General features: G+C 37.7%; 1 protein-coding gene across 2 annotated transcripts; it reads right to left on the bottom strand.

Moving 5' to 3' along the window:
• Window positions 1–9,680: 9,680 nt before the first annotated feature.
• On the bottom strand, window positions 9,681–17,004 carry LOC114366255 (ATP-dependent RNA helicase dbp2). 2 transcript variants are annotated; one of them, XM_028323080.1, is made up of 8 exons: window positions 16,895–17,004; window positions 16,701–16,796; window positions 14,173–15,622; window positions 13,858–14,086; window positions 13,617–13,775; window positions 13,207–13,539; window positions 12,976–13,125; window positions 9,681–12,708 (listed from the first exon to the last, which is right to left on the bottom strand). In XM_028323080.1, the coding sequence occupies exons 2-8, from the start codon at window positions 16,733–16,735 to the stop codon at window positions 12,578–12,580; spliced, it is 2,487 nt and encodes an 828-aa protein (XP_028178881.1). In that variant the 5' UTR covers window positions 16,736–16,796; window positions 16,895–17,004; the 3' UTR covers window positions 9,681–12,577. The 2 variants fall into 2 exon arrangements, with proteins under 2 accessions (XP_028178881.1, XP_028178889.1); XM_028323088.1 differs by having other exon boundaries at window positions 14,173–15,616.
• Between the last annotated feature and the right edge of the window lie 307 nt (window positions 17,005–17,311).

The following is a 17,311-nucleotide window of genomic DNA, read 5'->3' as shown; positions in this document are numbered from 1 at the left end:
ACTGAAGCCAATATCGTATTCCGATATTGAAATTTTTCATAGATTATTTTAAGTTTTCAAAACGTTTAAGTATCAAAATAGGTTCTTAGATAAGGAAGTCCTTGAGATATGTATTCGCAACTTTATTAGTAATAATATTAAAGAGGCAATAGGGCGAAACCAAAGCTCCAAAATGTTCGCTAGAGACAACTCTAATGGGCGAAGCCAGCTGAAGAGAGCGGATGATAGAGTAAAACCTGTTAATAGCTCAGCCACAGGACAGTTCCAACAGCTAAGCTAACTCGACACTATACCGAAGATTAGCCGGACATCAGCCCTTACGTCATTAGGATGGCTCACAAACAGCTAAAGAACAACAAGGCACCGGGTGATGACGGAATAACCTCGGAGCTTCTGAACGCGGCAGGTGATAAGCCGATACTGAAAGTCCTTCATAAACTGTAACTCCGTCTCACTCCAGGGAATAATGCCAGAGGCACGGAACAAATGCTTGGTGGTGTTTTTCTTTAAGAAAGGGGCAAAAGCCTTATTAAGGAGAAAGGAGAATTACAGACCCATCTGGGTTCTGACTCTGAGTCATGTCTACAAGCTGTTTTTGAGAGCCATCACGAATAGTCTCGCGCGTAGGTTCGATGACTTATAGTCTCTCGAGGAAGCCAGTTATCGAAACGTTTACACTACCATATACCGCATCTATACGCTACGGCAGGTTATACAGAAGACCGAAGAGTCTAACTTGCCTATATGCTTGACTTAGACTATGAGAAGGTCTTTGAGCCTGGCTGAACACGAGGGCAATTCCTCTGCAGCGAGCTGTGAGGCAGGGAGATAAAATAATTCAACTTGGCTGGGCAGCGTTCGGGAAACTACATAACATCTTTTCGACCAAAACACTTCAGTGCCTAAAGACGAAAGTCTACAATCAGTGTGTGTTACCAGTAGTGATGACACACGGTTCGGAAACGTGGCCTCTTACTATAAGGCCTTATAATAAGCTCAAAGTTGCACACCATGGTATTGAGAGTGCTATGCTCGGTGTTTCTTTTCGAGATCGAACCAGAAATGAGGAGATTCGTAAACGAACTAAAGTTGCCTGACATATAGCGATCGGATTACCAAGCTAAAGTGGCAATGGGCAGGGCACATAGTACGTAGAACAGACGGCCGATGGGGCAAGGTTCTAAAGTGGAGGCCACATACGTGTACGTGTTTGTCGGGAGGCGCTTTCTTTTTTTAACCAACTCCGGAACTAGAACCGGAATTCCGGAGTTGAGTGCCCAATATCGGAAATCAGTTCCGGAGTTGAAAACTATCCGATATTGCAAGCCCTAGTCAGATTATAATCTGACGGAATTCGCAATTTTACGGTGACATATATAAAAGAAAGTCGTGTTAGTTACTCCACTTATAACTCAAGAACGGCTGAACAGATTTAGCTGAAAATTGGCAGGGAGGTAGTTTAGAGCCAGGAGAAGGACATCCTACTTTTTATCCCGTTCGAAGTTAAAAAAAAGTCTGCTTATTTATTGCCATTAAGGCGGAACAAAGTTCGCCGGGTCAGCTAGTTATTAATAAACCAAATGTTTTTACCTTATTATATGTTTTAAGTCTATGTTTTATACTTAATTTATACATGTAATTGTTTGTTGTTCCAAAATAAACTATAAAAAAAAAGTGAGACCTTTTGTACTTACTAAGTAATTATTGATTTTTGGGGCTACTGGTCTATGTTCGCGTAGGTAGTTTTTTCCTGGATTTTCTTTACAAAATTTATAAAAATCTATAAGAGTCTCGAAACGTATTTTTCTGTATCATTTTTAATAGGTGAAGGCTCTGCAAAAGATGTGCAAAAGATGCGCGACGATAGTATGCAAAGAGTGCGCTTGAGCTATGTGAAAGTACCTAGCTAGACGGCGATAATAGCTTTTACACGCTTTTAAGTCCTAAGTCACCGAAATTAATGTCAAGGGGCCGTGAACATTATTTGTTGCAGACGTGAAAAAAATTTTGCCGTTATGCGATCATCTTATTAATTCAAGGTCGCAAAGACAAAAAGTGTGACATTTCACAAATACCAGATCCGCTTTTGCGGTTAGCCTTACAAATGCACGTATTGAAAAAAAAATGTCATAAAATGCGTTTACACAGTGAAGTTACAAAGAAATATTATGCAAAACATTTATCATATTATGGCAGCGAAAACACAACATTGCGTAATCAGTAAGTTCCTTGAACGATGTCTGGTATTTACGAACTTGATTACATAAAGAAGCACTTATTAGTATCGGTATCATAGCACGTTGCGCAAAGGAATCCAAGCGAGCGAGGAAAGTCAACTGCACACGCAGAACGATTCAATGTTTACATCGCATTTTTATAACGCCCATCCGACTTACCATAGTAAGCGTCGTTTTCTTACCTTGTTCCGTAATCACGACCTAGTTGCAGCGGGCGGTATGACGCCTTAACCTAGTTGCTGGTGCCCTTGGTGGCCATCTGCCAGTGTTCTACTGTATCCTAGAAAAGGCGAATAATATTACTTACTTTGGTATTCATGAAGCATGCGAGCGTAATATTGCGCCACTCCTCCTTTAAAATCAATCTCTATCATCAAGCAAAGCTCCGAAGAACAGAAACGCCACTCTTAACTGATTCTGTAGGGTAATTAATAATGGCAACTGAGTTACACTTGTAAACAACTTCAGAACGAGCAATATCAATAGTATATTTGCCCGTCTGTCTGTCTGTCACGCTTTCACGCCTAAACCACTGAAGCGATTTTGATGAAATTTGGCATAGAGATAGTTTGAGTCCCGGGAAAGGACATAGGATAGTTTTTGTCCCGGTTTTTGAAACAGAGACGCTCGCGATAAGGTTTTTCTGTGACAGACAAAATTCCACGGGCGGAAAGCTAGTATCGAATATTAGATAGATGGTCAGCGAAATGTTCCCGCAAAATTAATTGATAAAACCCCGCAATATTACGGTTAACTTTGTGGTGAGCTGAATTGAGTTTTTTTGAAAGAACGTTGCTCACTGAAAAGGCGCCGCTAGTCGGCGCACGGTGGGCTGATATTAGAGCTTCATAGACTTAGCGTCGCTCAAAAATCAAGTGCCTAATTTTGAAAAAATAAATACGCCAATGTGTTCCTTTACCAAAAAGGAATATTTTATGTTATGTAACGTTTCTTGATAAAGTTATTATTTAATAAGTTATTGACAATTTCCTTTTTTTTTTGTATGGAGCTCAACATTTATTTTTATTTTATTCGTTATTCTTAAGCTTTCTTAAGAAATTGACTTTTGTATTATGTAATGCAACATATAAGCTATGTTATCACCAAGTGTCGCATTTCGGAAATCTTCGGAACATTGTCATTTTGGACTTTAAAATAAAAAAAAATGCCAAAAACATTACGTAAAGTAGCTAAAACAGTAATTAAACATACCATGAAAATTCCCTACCGGCACGTTTTTTTTCTAACTTAACGACGTTTTCCATTCACCTGTGTGCAGCAGCAACTTCCGTAGATTTTTTTGGAGTTATTACTTGTCAAATTACATTTTCATGCAGGCAGAACTGTTACTTAGATATTATAGATTGTAACAAGTCCAAACTTGCACGGAAAGTTAGGTTTGTATTCCAATTTTCCGTATTTGTTTGTGGCAAGTCGGTCAAATGGACGAAAACAGGAGCTGGACGGAAAACCGGCGCAATTACCCTATAGGGTCGCCATCTCTAAAGTTTGGCAACCAGGACAAGACGCGTGAAAACCCCGGATTTTGGAGTCCAGAATATTGAAATGTCAACAGTTTTTTTCTTAAAATTTGTCGCGTCACCCAACTTTTAAACCCGGCCTGGACGCACCCCGGACGCCCTCTAAACTAGGACAAATCTGGGGAAGAAACCCGGACGAATCAACCCTACCTATGTAGGTAGGTACAATGTAGGTATAGACTCTATACCCTATAGGTGGAGGAGAAAGGATTTATTCCTGTGTGCTTCGTGCGAGTTTGCATTGAATGTTGTCGCTAACGAGTGCGTCAAAAAGATCTATGAAGATTTCAGTTCTTGAAAATATCCACTAGAGATGCTGTATGTGCCTACATGTCTATCATAGGATTTAATATCATTTTTTACGCAGTCGCTAGCAATGAGGGCTATCGTTTTTTTACTTAACAGTGGCACCCCTGGCGATTGACAGGACCTTACTCTACCTACAGTGGCGCCATCTTGATGAGTGCAAATGCGATAGTCCTCCTACCACTTTAGCGCTCACCAGTTGGTGCCACTGTCTTCGCTACTGTACTAGCAAGTGACAGGACCTAACTCTACAGTGGCGCTAACTGGTGAGCGCTAAAACGATAGCCCTCATTAGGTAGTACGTTTGAAGTAAACTCGCACTAAGCCCGCTGATTACGAGTAGATCCCGAAAAACACGTGTTCAACGGTTAGTCCTAGGGTCACATTTTTTTGTCTAAAATAGACATGCTAATAATCTAGCACAAAACGATTATTCTGCATTTTAGTGTTCACAAATGCAGATAGAGGCATTTTAGTTTGTTAATTTAGACAGCATAATTATGTATGGGCATTTCTCTGTAAGCTCGTACAGGTCCCATACAAATGCTGTCCTGGCAATTATTTTTAACATTTTCCAAAAAACCGTGATCCATTTCAAAGAAAATTGACTATTATTTTAGTTAGATAAGGAGTCCCACTGAAATTATTAATATTTTCCGAGTTATTAGCGATTTTCCAAGAAATCATGACAGGGGACTGTTAATTGAGACAGAGGACTGTTATACTTTAAGAAAAAGTCATTTTAAATTGATCAATTATTTATTATTTTATAGCAAATCAATAGTAAACAAAATGTCTTTATAAAAAATTAACAGAAATAACAACTTTCCTTAATAAACATTCATATCAAAAATTAACCTTAACCTCTGAGGCACTGAATTCCGAGTACCACCCATTCCTGCTATTTCATCATCAAATCTTTGAGGGGAATTTTTGGTCAATTCAGGTTCAGCAGTTTAAAGATTTTCCGTTATAATGCTCACAAGAACCACTGATGCAAAAGCAGCTGACACTTTTCATTGTTAGTCATCAACATCATTTCAGCACTGGACGTCCACTGGTGAACATAGGCCTCCCGCCCTCCCCCAATGACTTCCACATCGCACAGTTGGTAGAGCGGCCTGCATCCAACGCCTTCCTGCTACCTTTATGAGGTCGTCGGTCCACCCACAAGGTGGCTCGGTTTCGCTTGTCTCTCGCTGCGTTTTCCGGTACATGGCCTCTACTCCAGAACCTTGCTGCCTCATTGTTAGTGTTTTATATTTATTTGGAAAGCCGAGGATGGACCAGGAATGAATACTTGCGACCTGATGCACATATTTGTGCAATTTCAGGCAGAGGACTGTTGCCAGGGGACTGTGTATTTCGGCTAGATTTCACAATATTTACGAAAATGATGTTAAATAGTGTTTTAAGAATCTACCGATTAATTGAGACATAAATATTATATCAATTTATACTTTATTTAGAGATTATTAAGTAATTAACATGCATATTATGACTTACCAGAGGACTGTGTGTGGTGGCGATTCAAGCGCATGTTCACCGCACAAATGACGCTCTGACACTAAAAAAATAGGCATCTCAACGCCGCATTCGGCAAGGTTGCGTATTTTATAGCAATTGCATTTCATTTTACTCAAAAAAACATCGTAGCTATTATAGTTTTTTTATATTATGAATTTAAATTTTTGGCAGGGGACTGTATTAAAATTCTGGGGACAAAGTTTACAGGAGTTTACTAAATAAATAAAATTGGTAATGAGAGCTTGTTTTACGAAAATAATATAATTTCATTATTATTCTTTATGCTATGAGCTGCCAGATGTATGTAGTTTCAATATCTTCTTCGTAAATCTCATTTCTAGGCGGAAATGCAGTGATGGGGACAGCCAGGGGACTGTATTTTTCGGGCTTCAATCGAGTCTAGAAGAAAACTAAAAATAGTTATGGTTCTAAAAACAAAGGGCCCTTAAAGTTTTGGGGTTAAAGTTTCATTACGAGTGTGTTTTTTTTAAATATTTTAATTGCTTTTTGAAATAATCGGCCGGGACAGCCGATTACGAGCTTACAGAGAATCGCCCGTATAATAAAACGTCATTATCATCATAAAAAATAACATTATATTTCTTGCGGAAAATATTACGTGATATTTCCCGAGACCCCCCCCCCCTCTCCCCCCCTAAAAGTACCACGTCGTAATTAATGGACGCCCCCTAACATGGTTCATAAAATCTGCCAGCTGAAAAAATCTTCCTTCCTTATCCTAATTAAAAATATTAATTTATTGTGAGCCGATCAACCAACCCAAACCCAATCAAGGAAGTTGTAGGATACCTACCTACCTACCTACCTATTTGTATGTAGGTATTATAGTTAATACCCACCTTGATACCATTAAATTTTAAAGGGACTTATTAAAATCTAAACCTAAACCTAAATGGTTTTAAACCCGTGAATGCATGGAAGTTTTTTTATGTATTAAAATTTATAAAATATTACTTCCCAAATAAAATTACATTCGATCTAGACGAAACTGATAAACAAACGACATTGACTTGACAAGATTAGATTCAAGGCCGTCTAGTCTACTAGCGAAAGTTTGGTTATGTGGCATTGGAAATCCAACATTACGATTATTTTATTACACAAAAACTATTCAATACACGCTTAAACCGACCATAACTGTAACAAACCTTTAGAAGTCTTTCAATAAATTCAGTAAATACGTACCATTACATTTTCAGCCATTGCAAGTGACCTCGATAGGATGTTGTTACCAATTTCATCACAAACACGGAAAATTAACCTTATTAAAGCTTTAGTTAAAATAAATACACATTAAACTAAGAAAATATGTTAAATCTCCACCGAATAACACTTATCATTAATAACTAACAATTTTCCGAAAAAAAATTGTGAATTTACTATCAGACATTCAACCCAGACGTCAAACACAAAAACTACGTTGCGCACGCCATCTCTTGGCGTATGTATATAATAATAAGTAGTTACCCATAGCACGCCCATAGCTAGAAATGCTAGAACTCGACGCAAAACCGGAGTTAATGAAGAACTCTAATAGATGGCAGCAGTAATAAAACTTTCGTTCGGAAGGTATTCCAGATGGCATCATAGTTAGTTTTTATCTCAGACCACATCTCAGGCCAAGGATCCGGGAGTTTTCGGGTAGGTATTGATTTTTACATATTATAAATAACTAACTTTCCGCCCGCGTGGAATTTTGTCTTTCACAGAAAAGCTTTATCACGTACGTTCCTGTTTCAAAAACCGGGATAAAAACTATCTTATGTCCTTTCCCGGGACCCAAACTATCTCTATGCCAAATTTCATCAAAATCGGTTCAGTGGTTTTGGCGTGAAAGAGAGACAGACAGACAGAGTTACTTTCGCATTATAATATTAGTATAGAATAGATAGTATAGATTATAATATTATACATATTATAAGTATAGATAGATTAAAATAGTATTATTATATTAGTACTTGATAAAGCAATTTTTTTTAATTCTATCTAATATTTTAACGGTCCTATAATAATGGGCTTTTTATGTAGCTTACAAAAATGTATGGTATCTAACTAAAAAGATTAAAATAAAATTATTATTGAAATAACAAAAAACCCAACTGCGTAAAAATGAACTAAAAATATAAAAAAGACAAGTGTTCACAAATGCAGTCGGAGGCATCAATTACATATTATATCACCAACAAAAGTCATTGATGCCTCCGCTGCATTTGTGAACACTAACCCCCTTAGGCCCGCCATACACGGACAGCTCGAGCAGTTAGTCAGTGAAGTGATCAACATACACGGACCACTCTTGTAGTCAAGAGTCAACAGCTTGAAACTGCTAGTGATAACTGCTCGAGCAGTTGGTATTAACTGCTCAACAAATCACAAGCGCGCGCGCCGTGGAATGAAGAAAGTGGGCGGAGGTAATTGCGCGAGAGCTGTCTACAGCTCGAGCAGTCAGTGTATGGCAGGCGACTGCTTGACCGCACGATGAAAATTCACCGTGCTGTCGACCGCCCGATGAAAATTCACCGTGCTGTCGACCGCCCGATGAAAATTCACCGTGCTGTCGACCGCCCGAATCAGTTGCAACTGCTCGAGCGGTTCGTGTATGTGCGTCCATAGAACTCAGCAGTTCACTGTGCAGTCGCAGCTTGAAGCTGTCGACCCAGACTGCTTCAAGCGGTCCGTGTATTGCCGGCCTTAGTCCTTACTAATAAAAAGTTACACAGTTGTTGAACACCGTTTTAAAATGACATTTCCATACTAAACGTCACTTTAATTAAAACACTGTTCAACAAGCGTGTTATTTGGGTACGGAACCCTAAAAACCTGCACGGGACAAAAATGAGTTTCCTACCTTCTTCTAGTGGACTCCGACCAATACAGGATGTTAATAATGTAATATTAATATAATAATAGCAGGGAAGCGCTGGACGCAGGCCGCTACCAATCGATCAACATGGAAAGCATTGGGGAGGCCTATGTTCAGCAGTGGACGTCCTACTATGGCTGAAATGATCGTTTATTCCCGATGTCCCCCACTATTTGTCCACCACTGGTGGACATAGAGAAAAAATGTTGCAATGTCCACCAGTGGGGGACAGCGCTACTGAAATCTTCCCGTTGGGCCCTACTGGTGGACACTGAGAAGAAATGAGTTGCTCTGTCCCTCAGTGGTGGACATCGAAACCAAAAAAGTTCTGTTGTCCCCCACTATTTAAAAAATAAACATTTTTAATTCGTATCAAATATAATTCTCAGTTTTCCATCCCACCTTTCCTATTTATGTAAACTTTTTCAATTTGTCGTGAACTAGATCCTGCAATTTCCGACATTATTACAGATAATAAGTGCAAAATAGTAACATTACCGACACAATAATTTCTGATAACATGAACATTGTGGGTACTTGGAAAATTAAAAATGACAAAACCGTTCCGATTAACGCACACTTCCCAGGGGCTTCAGTATAAATTAAGGATTGTTTTAAACTATAGTAAAAATGCTTTAAAAATGTATGTATGTTATTATGTATAATTATTAGTATAAGATTTACTTAAAATGTTTGTATTCATGAACACAAATATAATAGTGGAGGACAACGGAACTTTTTCGGTTTCGATGTCCACCACTAAGGGACAGAGCAACACATTTCTTCTCAGTGTCCACCAGTAGGGCCCAACGGGAAGATTTCAGTAGCGCTGTCCCCCACTGGTGGACATTGCAACATTTTTTCTCGATGTCCACCAGTGGTGGACAAATAGTGGGGGACGAAATGATGATGATGATTATTGATGAAGCAGAGATATTTTCGCCAGTAGCTGTTGTGGTTGAAATGATAATAAAGGGGGAAACGACGAAATTAAATAAAAAGACGTTTCATAATAATTATACATTCATTTATTAATCTGAATTTAATACTGTATTACATAGAAGAAATGCACTTCTCAGAAACATTCAGAAGACTTCCCTTTGGGACAGTTTTATAAGGAGCCTCTCTCCAATATATTTTATAAATTGAATAAATACAAACTATGTTGTTTGTAGTATTAATCAATATTTATGAAGATCTGCATTGCCACATACTTAAAAATCTATGTATATTTTTCGCGTACTTGTAGTTTTTGAAAAACAACTTCTTATAGTAAAGCATGAAAGTACGATTGCCTATGAAATAATGGTTGAATAAATAAAAATTTGCAAATTAACAACAAAAATAATATACTCTACAATGTAGTTTACTGCCGCTGCTACATAATTTGTCAACAACATTTTCCATCACAACAAAGGAATTAGAAATTAATGAATATAACACAAATGAGAATATTTTATATCAATTTGGTGACCGTATAGAAAGGCTTTTTGACACATATCCAACATAGTGAATACTCAAAAAAAATTTTAATAAGTAAAACACACAGCAAGAGAAGAATTCTACCAATAACCTTAATTCATTCAGTCAAAGTGGAACATGTATAAAATATTTATCAATAAGAAATAATCAGTCTTGTTTAGAGAAAACGTTTAGTCAAAACGTACCGAAGTGGTTACGCCTTGATATATTATTATCACAATACAGTATGTCAGATATGATGTCATCCCTTCTCTTGGACGTAACTAGTATATAAATCGCCTGCTACGCTACTTAGTGTTATTATCACAGTTGTTTAGTAGAGGTGGGTGCAGTACTTTGTACATAATAATACAGGAGCTACCTGCGTTCCGCGACCATACTCGAGAAACGACACTTGTTTGCCGCACTTATACGCATGAACCCTAACCCGGCATACTTCCTCCTACCGCCCAGAGCACACACTACTTCAGACAAAAATCCTATCAGTCCGAATAAAATCAGCGACGACCTCCCGTGGACAGGTTAGCACTTATGAAATCACCTCTGAGATGAGTCACCACATATACACATCCTTTCATGGCAGTCTTTCTCGTAAAATGTACACAAATAACAAAGCAAATCTCGCATTCTAAATGTAATTACAAACGCGAGATTCACGAACACGATGTTCACCCCTTATATCCGCTCAAGACCCGTAGCTTTAACATCATAAACCGAGATGCACTTAAAAACGGGATTCCTATATAGATAATAACGTTTACGTCCCTTTGAACTGGTTCAATTTCGTCACCTAAAGGTAAACTGAAAACTAAATTGAATAACAATAAATTATTAAATCTTACACCTATCATATCATTATATTATATCTGTGAACGACTTGCGAGCTTTGATGTCACAAACATTCGTGAAATCCGTTCAAATAGTCAAAAAATATATTTTTGTCTAAAACACATCCCAAATGCAGGAAAGTGCCCTTTGTATTTATCAAAATTGACCAACAACGCAACGACAGGTTATAGTTAAATGACATATCACAGATTTTTCAAATCTTTGGACAGTAACGGGCATCTACACACATTAACTGATTTAGTAGACAATTTGTACCTATGGATATTATGAGCCCTTAGAACCCGTTTACGTACAAAGAAAATCCAGCAATTAACTAGATGAATTATCTGAAACCATATCATATAAAATAATCGAAAAACAATATGAAGAAAATACTTATTCTGCTAAGAAATGAAAGCAATCATTGTTCGATTATTTATCTGTTTAACACGCTCAAAATACTAATCTTCCTAAGATAAATGCATGTTATTTACATACTTTCTACATTTTTGAGTATGGTAAAATCCACTGTGAACATTTTCATAGTCCATCTGTTGTCTATGCCCAATTGACGCAGACTAATATATCCTAGACATAAATATTCAAGTATTATCAAGATCTAATCTTCAATAAAAAAATAACCTTGAAATCAGTGACTTGAAATGTCATTGACATCATTTTTACATAAGAAAAATATTCACAATTTTATCTGGCAATACAGATTGTTATAATGAAGTATATCAAAAAGCTTTTTAATTCAACGCGTATAAGTATTAATTTTTCTAAATACTAAGTTGTCCCACTTTTCACTGGATAAGATCAATCATTAACAATAAAAATAATTTATATAAAATATCTCAGATAACACTTTCCTCTGAATCCTTCTCCTATAATTTCACTCATCTTCTATATGTTTCGTGCATTTCGTACATCATACAGACATTTGAAAGAAAAACGAAAGGCACCCGGGATTACACAAAGAGGGTACCCACACCGACTACTCTAAAATATAATGATTAAATCTAAAGGTAGAACAGACAAATTATCTTAATGTTCCACCAAACTTACATTGGATTTCATATTCAACATCTGCCACATTCACATTTTGACAAGTACCTACCATACAACAATATTTTAAAACATCTACTGGAATTTTAGTAACAATTTCCAATTTAATTAATCAGGTACCTCAAAATATTTTTTCCTTTATTCTTAAGACAATGTTGCTACAGCATTGAGTCAAATTGTCTCTTACAATACTACTATTATAGTGATTGAATTAATTATTGTTATCATGGCAAAGCGAATGTGGCAAATTGAAGAATATGATCCCTTATACTACTAACACACATTTATTATACTTGTTAATTCAAATTGATCTGAAGATAATTCACAAAACATCAAAGTGGTGCATTAATGTAACTCTTTCTTATGACAAAAATGACCATGTGATAAAAGGAAAGACATCAAGATAATCAACATTGTCTATATCCATATCGTGAATAATTTCGTAAGCTTCATTCAGATCTACAATATATTCTAATCAAAATAATAAAATTGAAATATCATAAGAAAAAACTCAACGCCCCGCATGGTCAACATTTAACATTCAGTAATCTAACGTTAAAAATTCTAAGTACTCGAATCGTTTACTGAAATCCTGAGACATCCATTTTGCTTAGAGAGACAGTGAGATTTTTAGCTAAACGACGTAGCCACAATTAGCTTCTGTCGGCATATCATGTGGGGAGATGATGCGGGAATGAGAAAATTTACTGTTGGACCGGAGCCGCGTACAGGAGCGGGCCGGGGGGCAGGTGCGCGTAGGGCACGCTGGCGCCCACGGCCGCCTGGTAGCCGCACGGCCCGCCGCCGCCCACGCCGCCGCCGTAGAACTTGCCACCTGCGCGCAGGAACATTAGTAGATTAGTACCACAGAAAAACATCGCCAACATCGCCTTTGAAACCGTAGGTGCTATTATGACTTAGGACTAGCTTGATAGTGTCTTAGGTCTGTAGACAAAACTTCACGCAGCCAATTTTAGTTTGAACCAGTGTTGCTATCTAAATGATGCAATGTAACATTCGCGACGATTGAGTCACTGTAAATTGTAGTATCATTTGTGAAGAAACAATAGAAATAAATGTGAACATATAAATGATGTCTTACCAAGCATATCCTGGTGGTGGGGATGCATCTGTGGGAAGTGGGGAGGTGTGGCAAAGTGGGGCGGAGGAGAACCGAACGACGAACCAGATCCACCCGACTTGTTTCCATTCGTGTTATTGTTGCGGTACTGTTGGTTTCCATTGCGCGCATCTGTAAAATAAAATGTTTAGATAGGAATTTTATTTGTTTCATTTTACACAAATTTATTTATACCAATAATAAGGCACTCACTGTTGTAAGGACGCTGTCCATAAGCATTTTGATTGTTGTATCCATTCTGGTATCCATTGTTGTATCCTCCTTGGTAGCTACCCATGGACTCGAAGACATTTGGGCTGGGGAATGGAACTTGCTGCTTCTGGTAATTATTTTGCCTGTAAGTCTGGTTATTCTGGTTTTGATTGTTGAAACGTGGTGGTTGCTGGTTGGTGTTTCGGTTTTGATAAGTGTTGGGCACTTCCTCATTCACCACTGAAGCCATTTTGTTATTCCATTGGTTGTTTTGTTGACGCGGTGAGCTAGATCCGCTGTTGTTTTCCTTGCGTTGCTGCCAGCGGTTACGTCCTGCAATTAAATGTAATTATAGTTGTCATGTTATATTTATTAGAAATTGCTCGATTTTCTATTTGATTTCTACATACCAGAGTTGTTATTGTTGTTGCGCGCCATTTCATTAAGTTTAGCGGGTGGGTTCTGTCCCGTTTCACGCAAGACAGCGACTAAAGCGCGTGACTGACGGCAGTCTCCACTTGTGAAATAAGTGTATGCTGTTCCAGACTGTTGGCAACGCCCAGTGCGACCTTGAAAAAAAAACTCGATTAATATTACTATCAATATATTTTAATAAATGTATGGAAGTGAGGACTTATAGAAATTACGCACCGATCCTGTGGATGTAATCCTCAGATGAATTAGGATAATCGAAGTTGACGACAAACTTGACATCTTCAACGTCCAGACCACGTGCAGCCACATCAGTTGCAATAAGGATGGCAGTGGCACCATTTCTGAATTCGCTGAGGACAGCATCTCGTTCCGGTTGCGACTTGTCTCCGTGAATAGCGAGGGCTTTGTGGCCATTTCTTCGTACACTACGCGCGATGTCATCCACCTAAAATAAGGCAAGGCCAATGTAAAACAAACACTAATTACTAATGTACTTCATAATTCATTTAAATTTTAAAGAATTATATTTACCTTTTTCTTAGTCTCCACAAATACAATAACTTTGTTGTCCCTCTCAGAAGCAATCTCCTTTAGTAAGTTAGTCAGCTTGCCCTCCTTTTCATGTTCTTCACATACTTCAATGATCTGTTTTATATTATTATTGGCAGACAAGTTCAATGATCCAATGTTTACTTTGATGTAATCATTAAGAAAATCTTCAGCCAGAGCTTGGATTTCTTTTGGCCAGGTGGCAGACCACATCAGCACTTGGCGGTCGGGACGAATCTGCTCAATAATCTTACGAATCTGAGGCTCAAAACCCATATCCAACATTCTATCAGCTTCATCCAAGACTAGATAAGTGCATCGACGTAAATTAGTAGTGCCTCGTTCCAAAAAGTCAATCAATCGTCCAGGTGTCGCAATAACAATCTCTACTCCCCTCTCCAAATCTCTAGCTTGAGGTCCTTTGGGAGACCCTCCAAAGAGACACGTGTTCCTGATGCAGCCCCTTGCACTGTAAGCCTGAGCAACAGATTGAATCTGTTGAGCCAGTTCACGAGTAGGTGCTAAGATGAGAGCAATGGGTCCATCACCCCTTTGAATTCTTTGTTGATGTACAATGTGCACAGCAGCAGGCAGCATGTAGGCCAAGGTTTTACCCGAACCAGTTGAAGCAATGCCCACCATGTCACGACCAGACAGAGCAATTGGCCAACCCTGAGCTTGAATGCCAGTCGGCTCAGTCCATCCTTGCTCCTTGATAGTGGTCATGACATGGTCAGGGAAATTACCCTCATCAAACATTTGATTAGGGCGTGGAATGTTATTACCGCTCACTGTTATTTCTTTTTCCGCACGGAACATCTGAACTTCATCATCAGTGCGATTCTCAACATTGGGGTGGGGTTTGTAGAAGTCTTTCTGAATAGGTTCAAGGTTACTTAAATCCCAGATTGGCTTTACTAAACTGTCACCTGGATGTTTAGCTTTCTTACTCTGCAATTTACGAGCATTGAAATCCATAGGTTGCTGTCCAGGGTTCTGCGTAAAAACTTTTTTCGCAACAAAATTTTGGCCATTGTTGGGAGTCTGATTGTTGAAATTTTTAGGGCCAAAATTGTTCTTCTGGAAGTTTTGCTGCTTAGGACCGCCAAAATCATTTCTGGGGTTGTAAATCTGCATGCTGCCACCAGGCTTTAGTCCTCCATCATATTCTTTCTTCTGAACTTGGTTGTTGAAATTATTCCTAGGCCTAAATTCTTTTGGTCCTCCAAAATCATTCGGGTTTCCATCATTCTTTTGATTATTCATATCATTCCTCATTCCGTTGAAATCATTCCTTGGCCTGAAGTTGTTTTTGTTGCCAAGATTGTTGTTCCTTGGGCCACCAAAATTTTTTGGCCCGCCAAAATCATGTAGACCATTAAAAAATGGCATTTTACCGAATTGTTCATTCCGGTCTGGTCGAGGTCTGTAACTAAATGAACTTAGTTGTATAAAGAATTACATTATTTACTCTGTTGGAACGTAATCTGTTATAACATTTCCTAGGACAATTTATTTGTATTTATAAGAGATTGATCTAAACAAATTTTTGTTTTAATAAACCTGCCGGAATTTGTATGTTTAAACCAGTTTTGTCCATACTATACTAGGTATGTAAGTATAATTAGTTAATAGAAATGATTTCATACTCGATAATTGAGCTTGATATTTCACATTATTATGGAAATGTTGAAAAGGATTATTCTCACACACACAATAGAACACAAATGTATAATATTTAAGATTGAAGTAGTGTGATGTATTGTAGACAAAAAGGCATGAACTTTCAAGCCTTGATTTTATAAAAATATGCTTTGGAAATTGTAGTATTAGTTAATCATTATGTCTTATGTGATAGAAGTATTTTTAGAATGATTTTAATTAAAATAAAAAGTTAAGTAGGCTTTTTTTTAAATATACAAAAAAAATATGTAGGCGGCTACTTTCAGCAGCATAAAAAATTCAACAAGTCACTGCTACTGCACTGCAAGTCTGAAGATCGACCAAATAATCACAAATTACTATTAGAAATTGCTATGTATTCTTTTAGCATTCCTTATTGGAATTTAGCGAAATGTTGATTCCTCACAAAACCACAGAAAATGATAAGAAAAGCATCCACTACAATAAACATAGACACTACGCACGTCATAGGTAAAGGTAATTCTGATCGGCGGCGCAACATGCTAAATATCGCTGCCTCGTGAGGTAATTTGCGCAGGTCGAAGGGAAAGTAGGAGGTACCTAGGTAACTGCGAGACTATGAAAAATCAATGACGAAACAAAGAAACATAATTTCTTAAGTTTATGATCTAAAAATTGGTAGACTATGTTCATTTCAACAATAAGAACACAGTTAACGTGGACTAACAAACCTACGAATAGGGAAGTGGCAACCATTATCAGCTGAGCTGGTCAATCCACAAAATGGCCGCTGTGAAATACTATGGCCATGTAAAATAAGTTTGATGAAAACGTATGAATGTTAGAGCTAAAGTCATAGAACTTACATTGGGTGTTGATTGTGGAATCCGTTGTACTGCATCTTCGTGCTTTGTAGGAATCCGTCGAAGAATCTACGTGGTGGTATACGCTTGAGTAGTTATCTAGAACAGGAGGATGCATGGAAAAGTTACGTCTCACTTTATATTTAATAGAAAAATGGTTTCAATTACATCAAATAAGTAATTCTAAGAATACATACCTCTCAATTAAGAGAGACTTTGAAAATAATTTGATTTTTCATTCACTGTGACCTAACTCAGACCCGGCGAACGAACAACTCGATAATGGCTGACGGAAACGGAAACGCCTAGAAAATTACAGGTGTTGCCAGTGGTAATAAAAAGTATTGATTTTCTTTTCTTTTTTAAATGGGGCTTCTCATCGTGGAATAATCGTAATTGGCCCAAAAGATAAGGTTGGCACACACCTTATCTATAGGCACCGGAAAGAAATCATAACTGTGTCGTTAGGAAGAAATGAATATAATCAAAAATCATTGTACTATCTAGTTATTTGTGAAAAAGGAGTGCTTTTTACAAGCTTTTTTTTTGACTGAGTTAAGCGCTAGATCTATAGTTGATTGTAATATTTTGAGGCACTACAAATATTAATTTTA

This window comes from Ostrinia furnacalis, unplaced genomic scaffold (assembly GCF_004193835.3).
Source record: "Ostrinia furnacalis isolate ACB-3 unplaced genomic scaffold, ASM419383v2 OfSCF0069, whole genome shotgun sequence".
In the NCBI taxonomy this organism is placed as follows: Eukaryota; Metazoa; Arthropoda; class Insecta; order Lepidoptera; family Crambidae; genus Ostrinia; species Ostrinia furnacalis.
This window is presented reverse-complemented; position numbering and strand designations above follow the sequence as displayed.